The sequence below is a fragment of the Manis pentadactyla genome, chromosome 13 (assembly GCF_030020395.1).
Source record: "Manis pentadactyla isolate mManPen7 chromosome 13, mManPen7.hap1, whole genome shotgun sequence".
Taxonomy (NCBI): domain Eukaryota; kingdom Metazoa; phylum Chordata; class Mammalia; order Pholidota; family Manidae; genus Manis; species Manis pentadactyla.
The window spans coordinates 57,264,184-57,289,676 of record NC_080031.1 but is presented as its reverse complement, the minus strand read 5'-3'; the positions used below and the strand labels follow the sequence as shown (position 1 = coordinate 57,289,676).

The following is a 25,493-nucleotide window of genomic DNA, read 5'->3' as shown; positions in this document are numbered from 1 at the left end:
CCCGTCTTGCTTCAGCCTCTCAGCCACTTGCGCACGCAACCTCGTCGGCGCCGCCGTCGCCGCCTCCCCACAGTGCAGCTGGCCCGCGGGGTGGGGTCCGGGTCCGCTGCCTACCCACAGTGCAGCGGGCCTGTGCGTAGTGGAGGGCGGGGGAGCCGCCGGTGGGCGCGGCGCCAGGGACGGGCAATCTTGGTTAAAATTTTCCTAGGTTTGATAAAGTCTATAAATGCGCAAACATAAGAAATGGACCCCAATTACAAGAAACATACAGGCAGCTCAATCAAGGCACCGGCTGAATTAATTTTAGAGACAGAAAGTCAGAGGAAAAAACTGACAGAGGAATGAGGACACTTTTCTCGTAGGCAACAATATAGACACAGATTCACATGAAGTATCATTAGTTTTAATTTTAATCTGAGAAATTAAAGTGCACACATTATCTTCACTGTTTCTAGTCTTCCTGGATGTTTTTCAGATTAACTATTAGATACTTTATTCCTGGTTGAAAGGGAATATGTGGTCTGGTTTTGTACTATGGTTTCATTTTATGATCAGAAAAGGGTTTACAAAACTACTACTTAAAACATAAGAGTACACAAGGAGTGTAGAAGCATAAGGAAAATGGGATTTTAAAGCAGCTTATCCTATGGTTTCCAATTTTTTGGACTTCCTGTAACTCATACATGAAAACCCACCTTCTAAATGCTGAGATTATTAATTTACAAATGTCAACACCGACCTCTCATATTAACTGCAGGAAGCTCTTAAAAGAATTTAAAGCTATTAGGATTATCTATGTAATTGTCTATCTACTGATCTACCTACCTTACCTGTATTTTGAATAAACGCAACAACTCCCATCTAATGTGTTACTTGCCTGCTTTGAAACACACAAAAGAAACACAAGTGAACATGGCGTGTCATTATGGAATTACTTTTATGTACCTTATACTCTCAAGTTCACCTCTCAGGAGTAATATGACACTATTTACATTAATGTTTTTTAGAAACGAACACTAGTACTTTAATTCCTAATTATTAATAATTGTCACAAAATCAAAAGCTTTCAATTGTGCAAAATATATTAAACTTAGGGTATCACATTTGATTTTATTGTTATCACATGTGATATTGATGTTTTAATAAAGACTGTAGTTTTTTAGAGCAGTTTAAGGTTAACAAGAAAGTAGAGATACCCCAGATCTCCTCTATCCCCATACACAGTCTCCCCATTATCAACATCCCATACTACACTTGCAACAACTGATGAACCTACATTAACACATAATTTAGCTTACCTCTTCCTGTTGTATGAACCCATATATTCTATGGGTATTATATATCTGACATTAAAATACCACACAGAGTATTTCCACTGCCCTAAAATTCCTGTGCGCTCTGGCTATTCATCTTTTTCCTCTCCCTTCCTGTGGGAAACCACTATTCTATTGTCTCTATAGTTTTCCCTTTCCAGAATGTCAGATAGTCGGAATCATACAGTATGTAGCCTTTTCAGATTGGCTACTTTCACTTAGTAATATGCACTTAGGGTTTCTCCATGTCTTTTCATGGTTTGAAAACTGATTTCTTCATAGTGTTGAGTTCTAAAAATTAAACAAAAGCTACAAACTATTTTAAGCTATTCTATCTGTAATGGCAAATGTATTTAAAAAATTTTATGCCACAAATTAGGAAAAGTTATACAATATAAAAAACACTAAATTTCAGAAGGTACACTATAATATAGAAATGTTTTAAAATGGGACTTAATGTTCAACATGTATAAAATTAAAGAGCTCTACTTAGTCCACTAAACAGATAATTTTCCATTCTTAAATCATTCTGTGGTAGCCTCTGCAGAGAAGATTTATTTCTTAAAATTTTATTTTACACCATACTGAATACTAGATATGCTGGAACTGAGGAAGAAAATGAAGCCAAGCGTGGAAGGATTTTGAATCTCAAAAGGATATAGACATGGACTTATATAGGCAAATGGAAAAGATCAAATTAATGCAACCCATAAACAGATTATCATATAGAAAATAAGAATGGTAAATGTCAAAAAATGGAATTCGTAGCATGTAAGAAATGATGTTCTCTTTGCCCATTTAATAAAATTTGCTGGGAAACTTTCATATGTATCACTTTGCAGAATTAATCTTATCTCTGCACCAATTAGTGCAGAGATAAGATTAATATAAAGGGCATTTAATGACTAAGAGACCTGCAAGACCCATTATTTCCAATTCAGCTTCAAACAAGCTGTACAAAAAACTGAAAATGAATGAAAAAAACATTTGAGTATTCATTTGGGGCCAAGTCCCTGACTAACCCCTGCATAGCAAATGCGCAGGATGGCTCTAAAGGGTAACCAAGGCTTTGAAAACTTAACTGACATTGGAACCGCCAACCCATAAAATGATACAGTATTTGCACTCTCAGCATAAGTGCTCATAATCTTATAATACTGAGAATGAATCAGAAAAAGTAGCACTGTGACTGCAAAGATACACTGAATCTGAAGGCAAGGAAGTAGAAATCCAATCTGAAGAGAACAAAATTGTAAAAAGGAATGAATAAAGTCTCCAAGGCCTGTGGGGCACCCAAAGTTCTAAAATTCATGCAGAAAATATCTGAAGAAATAATGGCCAGTTTTCCAAATTTGGGACAGATGCATGTACAGATTCATGAAGCTCAGTGAGTGAGTTTTATAACACATGAACAGGATCTGTATAATAAGAAATGCAAGTACTGATTAAAGAAAGCAAAGACCCAAATAAATGTAGAGAAGTCACTTTCATGGCTTGGACTGCCCAACAGACTGAGGATGTCAGTTCTTGACAAAATGATTTGTGTGTTCTATGTGAACCCTTTTAAAAGACCAAGATTTTTTTCCACATAAATTAACAAGTTTCCCTTAAACTTTATGTGGGAACACAAAGGAATTAGAATGGCTAAAACACTACTGGAAAAGCAGCAGGAAGTTCTAAGCATCACAGCACCCGCTTTTTAAGACATAGTCACCAGTATCTACAGCAAACAGTACAGCATGGGATAGATACAAAGATCAGTGACACAGAGTGGCAGCACAAGAAACAGACCCATACAAATGTGACAAGATGATTTTTTGACCAACGTTACAAAAGTGATTCAGTGGAGGAGGAAGAGCCTTTTTTATAAAATGGTGCTGGGACAAGTGGACATGAGTAACCAAAAATTATCCATCTAAACCTCACACCTCATACAAAAATGAAGTGGATCAGATATGGAACTACATGTAAAATCTAAAACTATAAACTTGAAGAGAAGAGAGGAGAAAATCTTTGGGACTTAAGAGTTAGGTGACAAGTTCTTAGACACGACACGAAAGGCAGTCTCCATACAGGAAATCAGCTGGTATGTCTGGTTCATAAGAATTGAAAATGTTTGTTCTGTGTATGACCATGTCAAGAGAATGAGAACAGGCCACCAACTGGGAGAAAATATCTTCAAATTACATATACAACAAATAATTCATATCCAGAACATATAAAGAGCTCTATCAATAATAAGCAACCCAACTAATAGACGGGCCAAAAGCTTACACAGACAACTCACAAAGGAAATATGCAAATGACAAGTACAGAAAAAGATGCTTAGCAACACTAGTCATTAGGGAAACGCACGTTAAAACCACACACAACACTACTGTGTTCTGTTAAAACACACTATCAAATACTGATGAGGATGCAGGCAAACAGAATTACTCATACATCAGTGGGAATACAAAAATGGTAAGGTCATTATGGAAACTAGTGAACAGTTTTTAAAGAAGATACATTCTTACCTTATGACCAAACACTAACACTCTTAAGCATTTGTATGAAAAAGACGAGAACAATTTATCACAAAAACCTCGACACTAATGTCACAGCTTAACCTATAATCAAAAGTCATGTGAAACAGCATAATGCCCTTGAATATATGATACACTGAACTGTTCTACATCATGAAATGGAATACTCAGCAATAAAAGTAATAGACTATCAATATATGCAACAACCTGGCTGGCTCTTAAGGGAATTATGTTTGAAACAAAAAACGTAAAAATCTCACAAGTTTATATACCAAATGACTCTATTTATATAAAATTCTTGATGTGAGAAGAAAAATAGAGATGGGGAGTAGGTAAGTGGTCACCAAGAGTTAGGGAAAGGAAGGACAGATGTAACAAGAGCCACATGAGGAATTTGCTTTGAGGACAACATCTCTTTATCTTGATTGCAATGATGGGCATGTAAATCTATACATGGTAAAATGTCATAGAAATATACATGAAAACATAAGCAGAATGACACCTGCCATAGTAGTGAAATCTGAAAAAGGTCTGTAGTCTGGCCTATGGTGTTGTTCCAAACAATTTCCTTGTTCAGATAATGCGCTGTGATCACGCTGGGGGAGCTGCCTCTTGGGGTTTCTGCAACTTCTTGTGAGTTTATGTCGACATTTAAAAGGGTTTTTTTTAAGTTCAGCAAATCTTAGCTAATATAAACTAAAAAAGTTAAAGACCTCACGCAGACACATCATAATCAAACTGCTGATTCTTAGAGGTAAGGAAAACAAATCTCAAAAAGGAAGGAGAAATTATTTCCAGCCTCCATTTATGCCAGTCACTGTACTAGGTGCCTTTACCTGTGTCTGTTACCTTCACAATTCCCATTATTTTAGGTAACATTCTCTCCTCTTTAAAGACGAGAGGACTGACCCAAAAGTGTGCAAAATTGCTAAGAGTTGGTAAAGAATTTAAGCCCAGGTCTACTCTACTGAAGTCCAATTTTTTTGTATACATATGTAAACCTTTTCAACACAGCTTCCTAACTACCATCAAGAACATAGTATACATACCAAGTGTAAGTATATACCCCTAATTGTTTCAGTACAAACTGAGAGGACTATAGTGTGCTACTCCTTTCTACCCTACACCATGTCAATGATTAAAAAGAAATTATCATGTTAAAGCTAATTTGCATCCGTTAAGATACATTAGATTACAACCACAGTAAATGACTGGCTAATTGAGGCAAAATGATTTATTAAAGGGTTAGTGAGGATGCTTAATCAATTAAAGTAACAGCTAAATCAGCCAAGTCCTTCAAAAAAGAGGAGCTGAAAGGGCCAGTAGTGGAGGCTCAGTAGAGGATGGTCTGCTTCACTTTCACTCTTCTGGGGCCTGAAACGTCTGTTTACTTGCAGAAGGATGTCTTAATGCGAGAACGTTTTTGGTCTGGCAGGGAAACGTTCTCATCCTGATTTTCTCCTCCCAGCTCTCGGGCTCTCTTCTTGTACTTGCTGATCATCTGAGCAAAGGCACGGTTGAAAACGTGGCAGCTGAAGCGCTCACGGGCTGCATTCTCCACGTGCGCCTGCAGGACCTCCAAGCTGTGGAAAACCTGGTAGCAGCCCAGGCACCTGAAGCCACTGTCCAGGGTCCCCAGCCCCTGGGGTGTCCTGGCCCTGGAGCCCTCCTTCTGGCCTGGAGGCTCCCCTGCACTGGCAGCCGGCTCCCTCCCCTGCAGGGCGTTGTTATCTGAGCTGCACTCCATGTCAGTGAGGTGTTTCGGTGGAGACACATAAGAGGGTCTTCTCAGAAAAGTATTCTGGCTTTTTGGTGTTAAAAAGGCCCCAGATGTTTTTTGGGCAGCTTGAGAAAAAACACACTGCACCAGTTTGGTCTTTTTAGTCGCAGGCTCCAACACTTCCACCCCACCCCACCAGACAGTCACGTCTCTTTTCAGAAAGACACGCCGGTAATAAATTTCCCTGATGGGTGCTGTGTCCGTGTGTTGTGGGAACAGAGAGGACTCACCCTGCTGACTCACAGGGACTGGAGAGGAGGTAGAGGAGGAGGCGGAGGAGGAGGGAGAGGAAGAGGCGGAGGAGGAGGGAGAGGAGGAGGCGGAGGAGGAGGAGGAGGAGGGAGAGGAGGAGGAGGAGGAGGAAGCTTCCCGCTCCTCCCAGACCTGGGGTGGAGTCATCTCAAGGGCCCCAACACGAGGAACATCTTCAGGTAACTCGGTGACTTCTGGGAAAAGAAGTTTCAAACAAGAAAATTAGAGTAAGTGTGTGAAGTCTGTAGGAGTTGCGACGGTCATGAGAATATTCCTATGTGCGCACATGGCCCCCAGGTACACATGAAGTCAAAGAATGCCGCGCGTGGTATACTTTATCTGAAGTATGTTTGTGGTGTGATTCTGTGGGAATGAGGGTGTGGAGGTCTATGTATGTTCTGGGACATAGCTGGTGAGTATTTCTCACATTGGTAAGGGGGTGGTGAATGACGGTGTACATGTGTGTGTGGTGAGACAATACACATGAACAGGGGTGGTACATGTTCTTATTGTGAAACAGTTAAGACAGAGTGTGTTGGAGGAAGTGTGCCTGGGCTCCCCAGAAGCGCAGCTCCCTGAGGGGCTGAAGGCTTTGAGCTGAAGGTTTTATGGGTGAGGTGGTACATGGAAAAGAAAGACTGCACATGAAAGTGCATTCCCATCAGGGCATTAGGAGTTTTTGAGTGCGTACGCTGGCTCTGAGGGAGCTAGAACAAGCTACCTGTGTGAAAGGGTGTACATTATTTATGGGTCAGTCTGTAGACAGCAGAGTCTGAGAATGACTGCGTGAGGAGGGAAGGCGCAAGTGTGTATCTGTGTAACACTTGCAGAGAATGGGAAAGACGCATCTGGAATGAAGGCTTGTGCATATGAGAAAGTGAAAAGGAATAATGTGGCTGTACCTGGTATGGAGGAATATGGGTGTGTGTGTGTGTGTGTGAGTTTGTGCTGATTTTAGGGAAGAGGGGTGTGTGTGTGTGTGTGTGTGTGAGAGAGAGAGAGAGAGAGAGTTTGTGCTGATTTTAGGGAAGAGGTGGTAACTGAATTCCCACACGGTTATCAGCACAGCCCACTGCCTCACTCACAGCTGTCCCAGTGTGCACATGGGGAACTGTCCTATCCTTGAAAGCACACCCCCAATTTGTCCCTCCACAGAGGCCTCAGTCTTACTTCTGCTGCCCTGAAGCCCTTTCCTCTTTTTGAAGGGAACGTAGGGATTGGGATGAGTAGCTCAGCTACTCATCCTGTCCAACCTTTGTGAGCTTCCTTATCATCCTCATCAGCAACACGAAGCTTTCCTCTATATTTCCAGTAACTAGATTATGCCTTTAAATTCACAAACTTAAGTAAATAAGTAGGTAAATCATTATTCCTGACAAAATAACAAACACATTCAGCCCCTTCCCCTGTTTAAAAACTTCAGTTACACCTGCAACCCAATGTTTACTTCTCAAAAATTTCTCCTTTAGGTGGTTACAGAGTGTCTGGTGGGTAAGGTTGCTCTGGGGAAAGGAAAAGTTAGTGTGTGTTGTTTTTTAGAGAGAGCTCGTGTGCATACCAAGTTTGGCAAGTATAGTTTGATGTGTATGTGCCTGTCATGTTTCTTCAATAAGTTTAGGTTGTGAGTTTAGAGATGAGATGGCCCAGATGTGTGAAGGTGGTGTTATGTGCTGGGTGACATGAAGCATAATTTTGTATTTATGGAGGCAATGTATCTTCTATGTATTTATGAATAACCTGTGCTTCATGTCCTGTGCAAGTTTCAGTAGTTACATAATATCTATTTGGTTTATAGGAAAGACTGTGAGGATTTGAGTAACTTTCTGAGATGTGTTGAGACCACAAAAATGTAACAGAGAGGCCACATGAAGGCTAGATAGAAAGGAGATCACCAGATGGATGGTGGAATTTGGGGATTATGTGAAAGGACTAAGAGCCTGGGAACAGAGAGGAGTTTTAGTGGCTGTTACACATTTGTGATAGTTTCATGCCCTATTAGTGTGAAATACAGAGTGCTACAAGAGTGGGATTACCTGCGGGGTCAAAGACCATGGTACTGAAGGAATGAGGTCAGAGCAAATTAGAGGAATGTATGTACAGAAAAGTGAGGGTGTGATAGTGTAACATGTGGATATCAGCTTAGGTGTGTGCGTGTGAGTGTGAGCAGCTGTGGGTGTGATGGAGTATTGTGCCTGTGTGCTTATGAGGACACGGGGTGGGTGGAGTCAAGAACTGAGGGGCCACTTTCAAATCTGCGACCACTCTTCATGCATGAGAGGACGCACATGAAGGAGCTTTGCTCTCTGTAAGACAGGAGGAAACTATGGGTTCCTGTGTGGGTGCTTCATTCTGGACCTTCCTGGCTCCCTCCAGCTGATTGTGAGAGATTTGTGACACTGTGACCATGGAGCACATCTGCTCAGGTTCAGCCTGAGTTAGTCTGCCCGTTTCTCTGTCACTCTGTCAGCTTCGTTACCTTTTCCAATACGGCCCTGTCTGATACCCTTGCACTTTTGGGCACTTGTCCTTGTTGAGATTTCCCTTGAATCTCAAGCTTGTGCCTTATGTACATGTATTGACTCTCACCGAGAGCAGAAAGAAACATTGTCTCCTTTCTGTGTTCTCTCATGTCTGGACAGGGGTTTGTATAAGCTTCTATCTCGTCGACCAGGGAATCTTAGGCTGATCTCTGGGCCATTCTGACACCTCCCTTTCCCGCCTCCAGGTTAAACACCTTTACTTACCGCTATTCTCGTAGTCAGAGAGAGAGGAGGGGTAATCTGAGGTAGAGGTATTTTCTAATTCCTTCTGGGGAAGATTACCAGGCTCTCCAATATGCTTTTGTTTCTTGAAGATCTCTGTTAAATTGAATGAAAAGTAAAGAAATATAGCCAATCTTGTTTTTTTTGCTTTTCCAAGTTTTTTTTTCCTTAAGGTAAGATTGATACACACTCTCACGCCACCACCTTGAACCCACTCTCGAGATATAGCCACTCTTTCATCCAATCCATACATTTCGATTTCTCTGTGTCAGACATACATGGAGACTGCAGTCTCTTTTCTGGCTTCAAAATACAAGTACACAATGGTTTCTAATTTTGCCCAACTGTTAATAGCTAGGTGGGTATAAAATGCATATATTGTCTTTATGGACATGCTTGCAGTGTGCCTTGGACCTGTGCTGCTACACAGAGTACAGGTGAGATAAAATATTATAATATCAGTTTACCTGACTACATGTCATTGGGTTAAACACATTATGTTTTCATTCTCATAGTCTGAATAATGTCCCCCACCCACCAAACATGCCCGTATCCTATTCCCCAGAACCTATGAATGTTAACTTTATGAGGCCAATGGGACTCTGCAGATGTGATTAAATTAAGGAAGTATTTGAAATGAATTCCTTTCGATGGCAGGGAAACAGAGCCCTAGGCTCCCAAGTTGCAGAGGAGAAGATTGTAACTGGGCCCAAAGTATACCTTTCTCTCTGTCTGGCTGAGCAGAGATACTGACCTAGATTTCTACAGGTCTGATTGGCCTAGACTTTAGCAGCTCTTCCCTTTTACTCACCCGCACAAGAGGCTGAGTCAAGAGAGGAGTCAGATGTGTAGTATTCGGATTCACAGGGTCCATTATTTTTCTCGGGACCCACAGTTTCATCTTCCAAATACCAAGGCGGTGCACCCGATGCCTGGAGCTTTGAGACTCCTGGAAAATGGAGCGAAGTAACAGAGCAGCTGGTTCCATTCTGTTCCCTCCTACTCTTCCTCCTAATGTACTATCCCCACTTTCCCTCCCTCATGGAAATACTCATTTTGCCCTAAACATTTACCTTTGGCTTGGACAGAGAATGGGCCTATTACAGCTTTCCGGGTTACTCTCTGGACCCTGTAGTCCAGGCTCCTCACACTCATTCACCTTGCTTAAGACTTTTGGTACCAGTTGCTTTCCTCTACCATTTTTTTGTGTGTGGGTGTGCCCTTTGCACTCCCCCTCCTATATTTACAACCTCACATGAAACAATTGGTGAATTTTTATCTTTGCAGAATTTATTTTATATTATTAGTCACTGTCTTTGTTTTGCTGACCAAGCTCACTTTTCCTCAGTGAATTAAAATGACCTTCATCTCCAATGAATGTGTCAGGTATGTTCATCGTGCGCACATTGTGGCAGAATGGTGTGATGAATGTCATGTGTGTTATGTGCATAAATTCTTAACCTGATGATTTAAACTAGGTTAGGGTTTAATGTGTGACTGATCTGGTGTTTGCACAGTTGAATGTGGAGTGAGTCCTGTGTGCATGAGAATGTTATGTGTGCTTTCTGTCTGTGTTTTAGGTCAGCACGTATCTGTGTGCAGACTGCATGTCTTACGATTATGGATTTGTGTGTGCGTGTTTCACATGTTGTTAGGTGGCTTAGATGTGCAACAGAATTATTGGGAGTACTCTCTTTGAGACTAGTGGAATTAATGTATCTGTGAAATCTAAAGTAACAGTGAAAGAACAGAAGGATATGAGAATCAATGGCTATAAGAGAAAGAATATGAGTTTTCAGAATAGAGAACTGTTTGATTCCAAAGTAAATGAGGGCGCAGGAAAGAGTGTGCAAGAATAAATGTAGAGCAACATGTGATTGCATTACAAAGTAAAATCTTGAAAGATTGAGGTCTAAAGAGTTGAGATAGAATAGGGACACTAAAGCCTAGCACTTTAACTCAGAGGCATTCATGAAACACATATGTCCATATAGCAAAAACATGTAATAGAATTTTCAGAGTATCTCCTTTTAGAGTAACCCTAGACTGAAATGTAACCCAAATGCTCATAAAAGTATAATCAATAAAGACACTATCTATATGCCAAGAATGAATGAACTACAGTCACATATAACATGGATGATGATTACAAGCACAGGTACAGAGAGTGAAAAGAAGTAGACGTAGAGCATGTGTTGTGCACTCCTATTTACATAACATTAAAACATAGGGACAACTAATGCAGCACTTTGGTAATCAGAGGAATTATCACTCTTTGGTTGGGACAAAAACAGATTAGAGAACTTAGATGCGTGTGAAAGATGACAAGGAAGTGAATGATTAAGACAGGGGGTGCTGATGGGTCTGTATAGGGTTGAACTTGAGAACATCAGCTATGAGAAGGTACCTCTGTGCTGGGGTCTTGGACCAGGTGTGTCTATACTCAGGTCAGGACCTGAGGATCCTACGACGTTGGGCCTGCTTTAGGCTATTAATGCTGTTACACCTTCTTGGTAAAATAACCTGTCCTTGCCCAGTTCATACCGACATGTCCTTCCATGTTTCTCTGATACACCTCATCCCCTTAGGCCCTCTTCCACCATTTCCTCAAATACCTCACTGCTCTCCCCTTGTCTCCTTGGGCTCGCTCCAATCCTTCTAAGTATTTTCCCTTGGAATTTACTACTTCTGCTGGGGATTATATTAACGAAAATGGAGAAGCATCTTGAGTTTCCTTCTGTACTGTGCAGCCTTGTGCTGACTCATGAGCAGAATCACTCAGCTCATCTCTGGGCTCTGCCTAGATCCCCACTGTCCTTTGTATCCCACTCAATAGTCCCTTCTTACCAGCACCAGCAGGCTTCTTCTCACAAGGAACACAGGAGACGCACTCTGAAGCAGCAGCAGCAGCTTCCGTTGCTTTCGGACCTGGTACATATTAAGAAAGGCATTACGTTAGAAATTACTGTCTTCCCCTTGGCTTATTTATGCTGTATATGTGTGTACGTGCGAATTGGTGTGAATGTGTTTTACATGCTTCATAGTTTACACAAAATACATCTCTGAACACGCACTATTTGTATTGAAGCTGGATTGCAGACAGACTCACTTCCCAAGCCTCCCCCCAAGGCCCCACTGGGGTTTGCTGAAACCCAAATGTCACATTCCCTTCATGAGCCCCCACTGGGAACCTCGGTTCTGGTCCTGATCTGTCCCCTCCCACTGCTGAGCACTGGCTCTTCCTCATAGGACTTGTTTGCTTTTTAAACCTCATAGTCACAACTATTTCAGTTTCCCATTTTTTCTAGAAAGAACCAAACTTTCTCAATTCAACCATCGTGGTTAAATGGTATTGTATGTACATATGTGTGCAAGTGCGTGTGTGTGTCCTGCTGGTTTCTTCCTTACATTTCATAAAGGAGCCTCACATTTACATCTCTATGCTCTGAGACAATGAAAGAAAGGTCTTCATGTTGGAGACAATCTAAGAAATCAAGTCATTTTCTACCTGACTTCACACTCTCATCCCTGCACCTCCAATTTTAGGTTCTCAAACTTTTTTCCTAATTATTTACTTACCTCTATGAGCCACATGTTCTTCATAAACTGGAAAAAGTATTATTGGAAAACGTATAACAATATCCACTTAACAAATGCCCTCAGTTTTGTAAAAAAAGAAATAAAGGGAAATACATTATATAAGAAAAGTTATAGTAATAAATCATTACATCTGTGATACAGTAACCAAGAGCGGCACAATGTAGGGAACACAGGTCCTATGCCACAGAGACAAGGACCTAATCACAGGAACCTGCTCTTGACCCTCAGATGATCTGATCCCTTAGAAAGACCGGCGCACCCACACTTCTCCTCCCTCCAGCCTTCCTGCCCTTTCTCTCCCATAAGTAGGAATCCTTGCTCTTTTTATTTAGAAGACAGTTTTTAGATCCCCAATGCTCAGAGAATATCACTGACACACCTCCTGATATCCTGGCAGCTTTAGGGGAACGTGTGGTTTCAAGATGTTTCCTTTTGCATTTATGCTTCATGGCTCAGCACTTCAGAGAAGTGTGCCTTCCTCCCTGGAACTCTGCTGCCAGAGGTTCAAGTATATCCAACAACAAGCAACTGGAAAGGCTCTCTCTGCACTCACTATCCAAGAACAAGCAACTAGACAGGCTCTCTCTGCACTCAGTCACTCACTCAGTGGCCTGGCTGGTGCTTAAGTACACCAGGAGGGCCATTATGATGTGAGACAGGGATCCAGAGCATTCTGACACGGGCATCAGAGCAAACCACTGATGGGGGGGGGGAGGCTTTTTACCAACACAAACTCTTATCAACTTGAATTTTTATCTTGCACTTCATATCAAAACTTGAGAACCAATGATGTGGATTAAACAAAAGATCATTATGTATCTAGAGTAACCACATTACTAAATCTCCTCAAGGGTGAGAATAAGGCATTACCTGAACCAGGCATAGAACCTTCCTGCCCCATATAACATGGTAACTGTCATATCTTAGCAGTACCATATAATATGTACACATAAAAGTTGTATGTGAGGTGTATGTGTATAGTGGGTTTGCGAACACCTTGTGATTCCACACAGCTCCAACATTTATTGAATTTTCCCCACTATAGGGAACAGGCTCATGTATTTCAACAACCCATTGTCTCTTTTGAAACTCTCTTTCCCATCACTTCCCCAGAGCCTTCAGGGAAATAGGAAGCCCCTGGCTTTACATCCCATGACCCTCATCGTGAATCCTGTGCTTGTCAAGCATGAAGGCTTCATTCTCCAGCTTCTCTTCTAGGCCCCAGTCTCCTGGAAACCAATGGGCTCTGCACAGGGCTTGAACTCTAGTTAGCTCCATTCTACTTCCAACTTCCCACTGACTGTCTGCTCCCTGACGGGCAATATGTATTTCCCTCAAAGTAAGCAGTTGCTCTAGAGCCAGGCAGTGATCCAGCCAGCTTCAGCCTTCTTTACCTCAAGCAGGTCCTGCCTCACGCTGTTCCACGCACATGGGCTCGGACTCTTGCAGCCACTAAACAGTAGGCACATTTCCCAAGACAGTCTCAGCCTTGTCAGCTATTGGAAAAACCCAAACCAAAAATTAGATACTATTTTACACATACCAAATTGGTAAAAATTAGATCAACCTATACAGATAATTGTAAGGATATGGATTAAAAAAGGAACTTTCATGATATAAAATGAAGTATAGACCTATGTAGCTGTGTTGGAGAACAATTAGCCAACATTTAATGAAATTAAATATACATATAACCTATGAGCCTATAATCTCATTCTTTAACATGATCTTTACAAGGGTGATATTCACAGCATTATTTATAAGGGAAGGGAAGTGGCATTTTAGTTTGTAACTCAAAAAGAATGGATAAGCAACAGATGGTTGATAAATACAACAGAATACATTTCCAAGAATAAAAGCCAAGCCCATTATACTATATGCCTATAGGGCAGGGCATCAAGAAGGAATTGGAGATCAGCAACAAAAAGAAAATATAAATCAATGAAATAACCATAAGCTAGTGACTAAGGAGAATTCTTAAGTTAGTAGTAATTAACTAAAGACAGAAAAAAAATCTTTCTCAAAAATAAAATGGTTCAGATTAGGTCTAGAACTAAGAGAAAGGATTATTCTAAAGACAGCCTATAGTATGAGCTTCCTATTGCTGTTACAGCAGATTACCACTGTGTAAGGGGCTTAAAATACAAATTTCTTATCTTGCAGTTCTGGAGATCATAACTCCATTATGGGTCTTACTGCCTAAAATCAAGATGTTAGCAGAACTGGTCCCACCTGGAGGCTGTAGGGGTGAATCTGTTCCCTTTTCGAGGTTCTAGAGGCTGCCTACATTGCTGGCACACCTTCATTTCCTTCATTTTTAGAATATATCACTACAACATCCACTTCCACTGTCACATGGCCACTCTCTCTCTCTCTCTCTCTCTCTCTCTCTCTCCTACCTCCTCCCATAAGGACTCTTGTGATTACATCATCCCCACACAGGCAATCCAGGATAATCTGCCCTTTTTAAAACCTTGAAATAAATCCCACCTAAAAAGGCTCTTTTGACACTTGCAGTAACATATTCACAGGTTCCAGGGATGAGGAGGTTGACTTCTTTTCCAAGGGGGTGAGTGGAGAAAGATTTTTTTTCTCAACTCCCACACCAAGATAAGCACAGAGAGTGTCAGAGTAAATTCACCAGCAGTAAAATACAGCAGGCTGAGTGAGAACGGAAATCTCTAATTAAATAAGAGCAATAGGAAAAAAAGAGAGCATAGCAACTTGGTAAACATATCAAGGAAAACAAAGTTGAATAAAATAAAGAAAAAAAACCCCTGTTTGAAAAATGTAACCCAAGGAATAGACAAAGAAGTACATTAGCATTCTTCATGCCATAGAACTGGCAACTGGCTTCAGTACAATAAGGGCGTCAAGACAAGATGACAAGCCAAAGCAAAGAAATAAAAATGGAAAGTTGGGGGGGGGGAGGGATAAAAAGCTAAACAAGGTCAAAACAGGATGAATAAACAACTTAAGACCAGAAAAAAACAGAATAACAGAATAAATCTTCCAACTGAAAAACTGACATATCCACTTGAGAGCAGTTATAAAGGGAAGGACAAATACACAATGAGAAGACAGATAAAAAAAGAAAGGTGAAATGGTGTAACGTAACAATAAAAAGGTTAGCCAATAAACCAGACAATTATGCAAGATATGCCACAGTAAAACACCCCTTTCAATGAAGACCTGAAAGCACAAATTCCAAAATTGCAGGGTTTTTTTTCCTTAAAGGATACAACAAAATTCTTCAGGTATCCTAAGAGGAAAAGCAAGTCATGGCAAGTGCCAAACATCAAGCTGGCTTTACTCTTCCATAAAGCAACATACATTGCTTGAAAATAGTAGAGAAATAGTAGAGTATCTGCAGATGTTGAGAAAAAGAAGGTGTAATACTGCAGTATGATCTGCAGACAAGTTGTTTTCAAGTGTAAAAGTAACTGGCAGAAATTGTCAGATGTGCATAAAAATAATTATTACAAGAGTCATACCTGAAAAAGTCACTTAACTCTGCCATAGAGCCAACTCAAAACATCAATGGAAATGCCATGGAAAAGAAACAGAAACAAAACACAAATGCAATGCTTCATGCCAAAATACACTACAATATTGACAATAAGCACCTGAGGGTGGAGATGGGAGTGGGAATTGATTGAACCAACTGCGCTGCACTAATTCCTATGAAGAAAGTTTGGATCTTGGGACCTCAAGGGCCAATCTAGGTCCCCTGCTTTAGACTTTGTCATCATTTTCTGTCTTTCCCTGTGCACAGCACTATCTAAAATCTAAAGTTCCCTGTGCACCATGTTTGTCATCTCTGTGCTTTAGCTCAGTGTTCCCACAGCTTGTGTAAACCCAGTGGAGAGTATATACACATGTGCTTGCACACGCACAGCCAGTAACCAGGATGATATACAAGAGCGTGGAATCTTGGTTGTGTCTGTGAAGGGGAAGCCCAGAAGCCAGGAACTCAGGGAGGAAGACACGCCCCCTTCTGCAATGCTGGAGTTTTAAACTTACAGGTATGCAATTCCTAGATTTACCAGTATCAGAACTTTAAAAAGTAGGGCTTGAAAGAACTGTGCCTAAAGAGCCCATACATATGGTCTATACAGGATAGGCTTTGTAAGGTGAACGGTCACTGCTGTCCCCAGCACTGGGGCGCCAGCACTCAAAAGGCGAATGAAGGGGGACTACGCAGGTGGAAGGCAGTGAGGATGCTACGGGCCAGAAGGCGGCGCTACAGAGCACAGGCCGGGCCCCGCCTGTGGAGAGCAGCCGGTTCTCAGAAGGTGACACTTACAGTTTCCGTAAACACTCAAGAGCTGCCATATCTGATTGCTGTTCCCTTCAGAGCGGTCGACTGACAGTTGGGATAATTTGGGGAACCCTTGAGCTCAGGTTCAGGGCTTAAAAAATGTGTCAGGACCTCCTGCGGGACCCTCAGAGTGGAGCGCATTACTCACTGGCGGCAAACACTTGCCTAGAGAGAAAGGACCAGAGTTTTTCAAACAGATTTGTCATCTGGCCACCACTTCGGATAGAGAAGCGAGAGATTAAGTCAGCCAATATTTTAGTAAAAAAACAAAGCGTTCAATCACAGCGGATGCTGCCCTGATGCTTCTTAAAAATGGGCTCTGGCAGCAGAGCCCTGCAAGGGCGCCACAGAAGCCGCGCGCCTGGGGAGCACGGCTGGAACCGGACGGGCTGCGGCAGGGAGCCAGCGCTCCCCAGGGGGGCGGGGTCTGTCTGTCGGCGGGGGCGTGCACGGCGGCCTGGCGGCCTGGCGGCTCGGCTCCTCCGGCGCGGCCGCTGCCCCGCACGCGCCCGGGGCCGGGCTCCCCGACGCTGGGCCAGAGGCGGCTGTCGCTGGGGGACCGGCCCAGTAGGAGGCGCGGGGCGCGGCGCGGGCTCGGGGCCGGCGGGCGTCTCCGCGGATGCCCGCGCTCCTCCTCCCAGGGCCCGGCCGCGGCCGGCGGGTTGTCGGGTCCCGGAGGTCGCACTCAGGCTCCGCCAGCGACAGCCGGGGGGCCCGCCGACCTATCCTCCTCGGCCTCCAGGCCCTCGGCCGCCATCCCGGTCCTCCGCCCGGGAGGCCACGCGCTGGGACGGCCCCTGCACAGCGGCAGCGGCGGCGGCGGCGGCGCCGGGCCACTCCGGGGGCAGGGGGCGGGGGGCGGAGCGCACGGTCTCAACGCCTCGGGCAGACCCGACAGGCAAAGAAATTCCCTTGTCCCCTGTGAGGCCAGGTGGGGGAGGCCTTTCCCCTCTAACTTTGAAGAGCAAAATACATCAACAGAACTGTTCCTGTGGCCAATAATGGAAGTTTATATTTAGGAATTTAAGAATTTTGATGTAAAAGCTTTCTAAATGTATAGGCTTCTTAACCAACATGCAGAATCTAATTAGGTACCTCAGATATTTAATGGAATTAAGTAAGTTTACTGGTGCATATTAATTCCTAATCTAACATTTTTAGTGCCATTCCTGATGGAATTCACAAATTGCTTAAAAACATGCAAGAAAGAAATCTCGCAGATGAGCATTAGAAGAGCTCCACTCTGGTAAATTACATCACAAATTTAATTTTAAATAAAACTGAATACCTCCCAGCCCACCCCTAACCTCTATAGCTGTTATCATATTATTGAAAATACTGACTCCTGAAGAAGACACCTTTTGTTCTTAATAAAACAAAGTCTTAAAGACATCACTTTACACTACATCAAATTGGCAATTAATAAAGTCTGGAGAATAAAAATGCTAAAATGTTATTTCTTTATTGCAGTTCTAATTGAACTAATTGGATAAATCTAAAGTGGACAGGTTTAATGTTTCAACAAGAATTCTCATTTCTTCAGCTATCTGTCATCTGAAATTTCTGATGATGACATTCTGTCATTTTTGATAGCTCCCTTTTACTACATTTTGGGAGTAAAATAACAGATGCTCAAGACTAACGTACTGAATTAGAACTCAATAATGGAAAAACATAAAGTGTTTACAAGAATTAATAAGCTATGAGGCTACTTTACCAATTTAAAAGGTGGACATCAGTGACACCTATTTAAAATCACTGTGTGCAATGAAACAGAACAAAAACATAATATGACAAAGTGACTATAACAGTGACGGAATCCTGATCGGGTCATGATTTGGAATAATTCAGTTCAGGGTCTTGTCAGTAGATGGAATTAAATCATGAGATGGAATTAAATCTCACCGATCTTGAGCAGTCCTTATCCCTATACACTCTTAAGTTTCCTCATCTGTAATAGGAGAAAGTTGGGTCAATGATCTCTAAGTAATTATCCTGCTTTAATGATTTCCATATTTATCTGACAAATAACTTCAATAGGGCCTGTGAGCACAGCAAAACTTAGCTGAGTCTGATTAAATTCTTTCAGTATTGCTGTAGGGAGGCAAATTGTCATAACTCCGTCATAAGACGTGTAATAAAAAAATGGAGTCAGCAATCTCAATAAAGTGGTTACACAATATAATCAACTTACATATTTGGGGAGTCATCCCATGGAATCTATGCTAAAATACACAAACCAATGGAATCCTATTTATATTAATAAAAAATAAAATATCTATGTAAGAATGATCTTAGGAACCACTTCTCTTAACCTAAACCAGTTCAGGAGGAAGGACATGGAGACCCAGAACCGTGAAGAACTGCCTAGAGACAGAGTAAATGGCACCTTCACAGCTCAGATCCTGGCCTTTACATATCCTAAGTCACGCTGCTTTCTTTTTTCTACTCTACTGTGTTAACTCTCCTTTCTTATAAAGGAATACAAGAAATTGAATGGCCCAAATTCTGTTGCTCTGAATTTAACTAGAAATTATTACATACAAAATATACTACAAATTGTTCATGACATATGCAAAACCAGAACTGTTTAAATAATTTTACTATTTTAAATGAAGTAATTGAAATGTGTTTTTCTCTGCTCCCTCCTGAATTGCAGTAAAGAGATTTAAGAAAAAAAAATGCATAAGCCAAAAAGGACAGAGAATAGGAAAGGTGATTACAGAAATTAAATATAAAATTTGGAAGATGGATATACTAGTATTAGATGACTTAACCAAACTCTAGACTGGCCAGGAAAGAAATAGAAAGCAAACACTGAAGAATCAGAGAAAAATTAAGGACTTTGGAGGAACAGCCCCCTGAAACTGGGCTACAGATCCTCTGTCCTATCCTGTGGATAAAAAATCAATTTTCTCCCTCCTTAGAAGAAAATCAGAATTTTCCTCTTGGAGAGATTAATAAGAGAGATTCAGAACTGGGAAACACATGGACACCAGTGAGGACGTGGAAACCAGACTGAAAGAGATTAAAGAAAATTCTTCCTATTAAATGGTAAGTTACAATGTCCTTCCTCCTACTTGACCTGAGAATACCAGCAGTTAAAGTTATGCCTTTTAAGTACTAGAGTGGATAATTCCTCTCCAGGGAATCTCACCAGCTCCAAAGAAAAACCTTAAGACATTGAGAGTTGGTATTTGACAATAAAAAAAGGCCCAGACCTAATACCTACAATGAAGACCAGCAAATCCATAAGCTACAACCATGCCCAAAATTCCAATGGCCTATTTTAACGTTCCACGAATCTTTCTGAAAAAGTATAAAGACTAGATTAAATGAAGATGGTGATTAGGTCAAAGCAATGATCAGATGAAAAGTGTTAAATGATTTACTAGCTTCAAGAAAATAGGGAAAGTAACACATCAATAAAATTAAGTGGAAGTGGTATAGAAGGCTATACGAAATCAGATTGTGGAAAATAACTTTTTGAAAAGTTCAAAATCTAATGGGAAACAATTATATTTAAATACAATAGCTGGAAAATAAAGTCGAAAAAATCTATAATCCCTTTATTCATTTGTTTAACACTATTCAATGAACTCCTAGAGATATAGTAGTAAAGACATAAATTTTCTTTTTTTGGGGAAAGACATGATCAAGGTAAAGAAATGAAATAGTGTAAAGATAGTGTTAGAAGCTAAGAAGAAAAAAGAGGTGATATGACATTTTGGAAGAGGGCTGAAATTATAGATTGGGTAGCCAGGGAAGGTTTCACTGTGACTTTGCAGGGAAAGACCTGAAGGAACTGAGACAATATGGAATCCCGACATGAGATGAAAACATTGTACCGAGAGAGAGGAGCCAAGTCTCCCAAGAGCATGGCTGGCCCATTCCAGGGACACAAAAAAGAAGTGTTCTGGAACTGAAAAAATGAGAGGAGTAGAAACTTAGTGAGGTAATAGAAAAGAAGACTGGTAAGCTCATCTGAACAGACGATGAAAGGGCCACCCTGAGATGGAAGGAGTGGCAGAGTCAGTCTCGCCAACAGCCCTCCTTCCAGGACAGTGAACCACAGTGAGGAGGGAGCTCACATATGCGGAGCTCTACACGGAGCAAGGGGTGTGTGCCCCATGTCAGGTACACAATCTTTGGGACCTGTACTAGAAAGATGACCCCCCAAAACATCTGCTTTGAAAACCAATGGGACTTATTTCAAGGAGACTCAAAAGGTTATAGGAAATTGAGATTCTGATTTCAAGTTTCAACATAAACTCGTTCACCCTGGGACCAGTGCAAAAGCAGCAGTTTGAAATACGTCCAGACTGTATGAGACGGAGATTCATTTGGTGACCTCAAATTAAAAACTCCTTTGAGAAGAGGACACACACACACACACAGACACACACACACACACCTTGGCATATATGAACCTCATACTAACCACAAACCAAAAACACATAATAGATAACACAAAAAATAAAGTGGCAATGTTAGAGTAGGCAGTTAGAGAGACAGAAGCAGGAGAGGAGAGAGGAAGGCAGCTGCCCACCCAGTCTCTGGTCAGAGACCGCCCTGTCTCCTTCAGACCAACCGGTTCAGTGGTTCAGCACAAACTGATACAGAAGATATGGTCACTGGACCTTTCTGATTTTAGAGCATATGCACTTACGAAAGACCTTGTTGTTAATGACCCTGAAGCCACCATATCATTATTGTATCATTTACATTAAAGTTTTGACACCACCATGCATCTCTCTTGGATGTTCATGGGAAAAAATGACAAACACAAACTTGTACAAAGAGGCTGAAGAGGAGGAAACAAGACATCCGAAAGACAGTGTGAGAATGAAAAAATGGGAGGGAGGAAACCAAATAAACATAAAAAGACACAGTGAAAAGCCCAATGAGTGGCTACCCACCCTTGGGGTCAGCCTGCTTCTCTGTCTCAGGAGTGTACTGTCTTTTGCTTCGCTAAATAAAAACACCCTGCAGCTTTAACTGTCTATTGGGTCTCTAAACTGAATTCTTTCCTTCAAGACAAGAACCCAGGAGATCCACAATGCAGACTGTCCAGTCACAAAAGGAATCCAGCCATAACATTAAAGAAAAACACCAAACCACAAAAGAGCAAGAGAAGAAGAAAGGAACAGAGAAGAACTATCAAACCAATCAGAAAACAATCGACAAAATCGCAGTTAAGTGCATACTGATTACGTAAATGGAAATGGCCTAAATGCCCCAATCAAAACACACAGGATGGCTGAATGGATAAAAACCACACCCATCTCTCTACAAAAGATTCACTTCATATCTAGAGGTACACAGAAATTCAATGTGAAGTTATGGAAAAAGTTATTCCATGCAAATGGAAATGAAAAGGAAGATGGGGTATCAGTAATTATATCAGACAAAATAGACTTTAAACCAAAGACTGTAAAAAAGACAAGGGCATTACATAATGATAAGGGGATCAATCCAAAAAGAAAGTATAACATTTAAAAATATTTATGCACCTAATGTAGTAGCACCCAAATATATAAAGGGACAGTTAACAGGCATATAGGGAGAAACTGACAGCAATACAATAATAGTAGGGGACTTTAATATCTCATGTCAATGGACAGATCACCTAGATTGAAAATCAGTAAGGAAACATTGGCTTTAAATGACTTATTAATCAGATGGACTTAACAGATACACAGAGTGCAGTCCTTCCAACAGCAGAACACATATTCTTTTCAAATGCACATGGAACTTTCTTAATGACAGACCACATGTTTGGCCACAAAATAGGTCTTCATAAATTTAAGAATATTTAAGAAGACTGAAATCATATCATCTTTTCCAACCACAACAGAATAAAACTGGAAATCAGTTACAGAAGAAAACTAGAGAAAACACAAACGTGGAGACTAAACCACACGCGCCTAATTAAAGGTTCAGCAAATAAAGAGAAAATAAAAAAAAAAAATACCTGGAGACTAATGAAAACAGAAACGCAATGTTTGGGATACAGAAAATCAGTTCTAAGAAGGAAGTTTATAGAAATACCTCAAAAAAAAAAAAAAACCAAGAAAGATCTCCAATAAGCAATCTAACCCTGTACCCTAAAGGAACTAGTAAAAGGAAAACAAAGCCCAGAGTCAGTAGAAGGAAGGAAATAATGAAGTGCAGAAATAAATGAAATAAAGACAAAAAAGCAATAGAAAAGGTCATTGAAACTAAGAGCAGGTTCTTTGAAAAGATAAACAAAACCGATAAGCCTTTAGGTAGACTCACTGAGAAAAGAAAGAGGACTCAAAAAAAATAAGAGAAGACATCATAACTGATACCACACAAACTCAAAAGGATTGTGAGAAACAGCCACAAACAATTATAGCCAACAAATTGGACAACCTTGAAGAAATGGAAAAATCCCTAGAAACATACAATCTTCTCAGACTGAATTCATGAAGAAATAGAAAAATTACTAGAAGGAAATTCTGAATCAGTAATCAGAAAACTCCCAACAAAATCAAAGGCCGATGACCTTACGGGCAAATTCTACCAAATAATGAAAGAGTTAATACCTTTCCTTCTCATATTCTTCCAAAAAACATAAAAGGAGAGAGTGCTTCCAAATTCATTTTATGAGATCAACATCACCCTCATATCAAAACCAGACAAGTACACCATAGAAAAAGACAACCATAGGCTAATAACCCTAATGAGCACAGATGCAATAAATCCTCAAGAAAATATTAGCAAAATGAATTAAATAAACAGTGAAAAGATCATGCACCCTAATAAAGGGAGATTTATTTCAGGGATGGCTTGATAAAATGAAGGATTAAAATCATATAATAATTTCAACAGATGCAGAAAAAGACTTTGACAAAATTCACCCATTTATGATAGGGTTTCTGGGGACATAGGAAGACACGCGCTCACCTATTTCCATAGACACACAGAATCTGCAGCTCCTGGTGCAACAATTTCTGATACACACTTGCACACTAAGCACTCCTAAATATGGGACTAGTAAGAGACCGCCGCGTGGAAGCGGGCAGGATAGGCTGGGACATGGTCTCGCCATGAACCCACTCTGGGGCGGGCAGCCCAGTCAAGAGCTTCTCTCCGAACACGAAGAGTTTGAAAGTTTGAACCCCATAGAGCGCTGCTAAGTTTAAGACCTGCCGCTGCCAGAGGCTCTCACAAAGCCCAACTCACTCTGCTTCGAAACAAGCTACAGAGTGACACCTCTCCCTCCATGAGGCCCTCCAGCCAGACCTTGAGTTTCAGCAGTTTCACCCGGAGCCGCCATGCAAACAGGCAAAGACACGCCATTCCGGACCCAGCTGTGAGCACACAGTCTCCCTGACGCCAGCATTTCTGCCCGCGGGCCCGAGTGGCTGCGGATCCTGGGCAGAGCCCTCCAGAGCCCCCGGCACCCCCGGCCCCTCAGAAAGGCTCTCGCGCTGAAAGGCCCGCAGAGGAAGCCCCGGGCCCAGGCCGCCGCCTTCCCGGCTGCAGCCTCCTGAACAGAGGAGCCTTCCCTTTCACCGTTCCCGGTCCCCCGAGCTTTGGCCTTACGAGGGCCAGGCAGCCAAACGCGGGCTGGGAAGCGAGCTGCGGCGGGAAGCACCGCTGAGGACACACCGCCCCAAACATGGCGCCCTGGGAACCAGCCCTCGAGAAGGCTCACAGCTTGGGAAGGCTGCGCGGGACTCACTCGACCCGGCCGCTGATCCAGGAGCGCTGGGACTCTCCGCGGACGAGGCTCACTGCTCACCCGCCGGGCTCAGTCCGAGGGGCCGGCACCCGAGCCAGGACACACCCGGAGCCGCAGGCTGGCCACAGCCTCTCTTCCTGGGTGAGCACCATCTTGACCGCGGGCGATCCGTCTTGACGCTCTAACCCGGCGGGCTCCGTCTTGACTCTCCACCTGGGTTGCCGCCATCTTGACGCTCTACGCAGGCCGGCGCCGTCTTGACGCTTTACGCGAGCGGCCGCCATCTTGACGCTCAAACCGGGCGGGCGCCGTCTTAACGCTCTATGTGGGCGGCCGCCATCGCGGTTGTTGTAAAGACGAGTATCTTTTTCCTTTTTTCAGAGAGCATCATGCAAACCCGCTAACTCCGCGGAGCTGCAGCTCGCCGGGAACTCCGGGGGAAGCGCGTACTCGCCTGTGGGCGGGGTTTCATTTGCCACGCAGGGGCCGCCCGGCCCTGGAAGCCTTTGGAAGGCTGTCTGTCCAGAAGACTCCGAGGAGACGGTTCTCGGCTGGCTCCCGCCGCCAGGTCACCGTGGGTGCCAGGCTGACACCCACCTGGAGCCCTCCAGAAGGAGGCCTGTGTGCCTGTCCCGGAGCTTTGCCAAGGGGCGGGTTTCGGAATGGCCGCCGAGCCCCCGGAAGCAGTCTTTGCCCGCCCTCGGCCTTGCTCCGACTTTTGGGGACACATCCGGGATTCTGTGGCTGCTGCTGGGTCCACCTCAGAAGGCGTGGCTCTAGGAGCCAGTGGGCTAGGGGTGGGTCCCGGGTCCGCTGGACAGTGACTGGAGTCGTGACTCGCTCCGGCCTCCAGGATGCAGTGCACTTGGAGCTCAGCCTTCCTTAAAAGGCACCTATTTGCTTAGCAGCAGCAACTGCAAGACAGGCTGCTAACCACACAAGACCGCTGTCCTCTATTAGCCTTCACTGAGACGGGCACCATGGGCTGAGGCAGAGGGGGGTGAGGGCCTGGCGGGGGGGGGGGGGGGGAACAAAGCAAGATGACGCGGGATTTGCTGTAGACTGCTGGGGGGGCCAGCTTGTTTTTTTTACTTTACCCAGGTGCTGATTTTCCTCCTCCAGCCCTTATCAAGTAATTTGCAACCCGGGCAATTGATTTTCCAAGCACCTAGTAAACAACCTAGTAAAAACAGGAAGGACTCCATCCTGAAGGTTGCACTTTAAAACCC

The 25,493-nt window shown here is 42.7% G+C and overlaps 1 protein-coding gene across 9 annotated transcripts; it reads right to left on the bottom strand.

The window, feature by feature from the left end:
* Positions 1-5,036: 5,036 nt before the first annotated feature.
* On the bottom strand, positions 5,037-25,258 carry LOC130680298 (protein FAM170A-like). 9 transcript variants are annotated; one of them, XM_057490560.1, is made up of 6 exons: positions 24,238-25,258; positions 13,627-13,728; positions 11,480-11,560; positions 9,444-9,581; positions 8,615-8,728; positions 5,037-6,064 (listed from the first exon to the last, which is right to left on the bottom strand). In XM_057490560.1, exon 6 carries the CDS (start codon positions 6,015-6,017, stop codon positions 5,226-5,228), a length of 792 nt encoding a protein of 263 aa, XP_057346543.1. In that variant the 5' UTR covers positions 6,018-6,064; positions 8,615-8,728; positions 9,444-9,581; positions 11,480-11,560; positions 13,627-13,728; positions 24,238-25,258; the 3' UTR covers positions 5,037-5,225. The 9 variants fall into 9 exon arrangements, with proteins under 9 accessions (XP_057346543.1, XP_057346542.1, XP_057346545.1 ...); XM_057490559.1 differs by having other exon boundaries at positions 24,265-25,258; XM_057490562.1 differs by lacking the exon at positions 24,238-25,258 and adding an exon at positions 23,823-24,192.
* Positions 25,259-25,493: the final 235 nt, after the last annotated feature.

Excerpts from the sequence above, each read along its gene's own strand:
- LOC130680298 (XM_057490560.1), bottom strand. The coding sequence starts at position 6,017 with ATGACTCCACCCCAGGTCTGGGAGGAGCGGGAAGCTTCCTCCTCCTCC.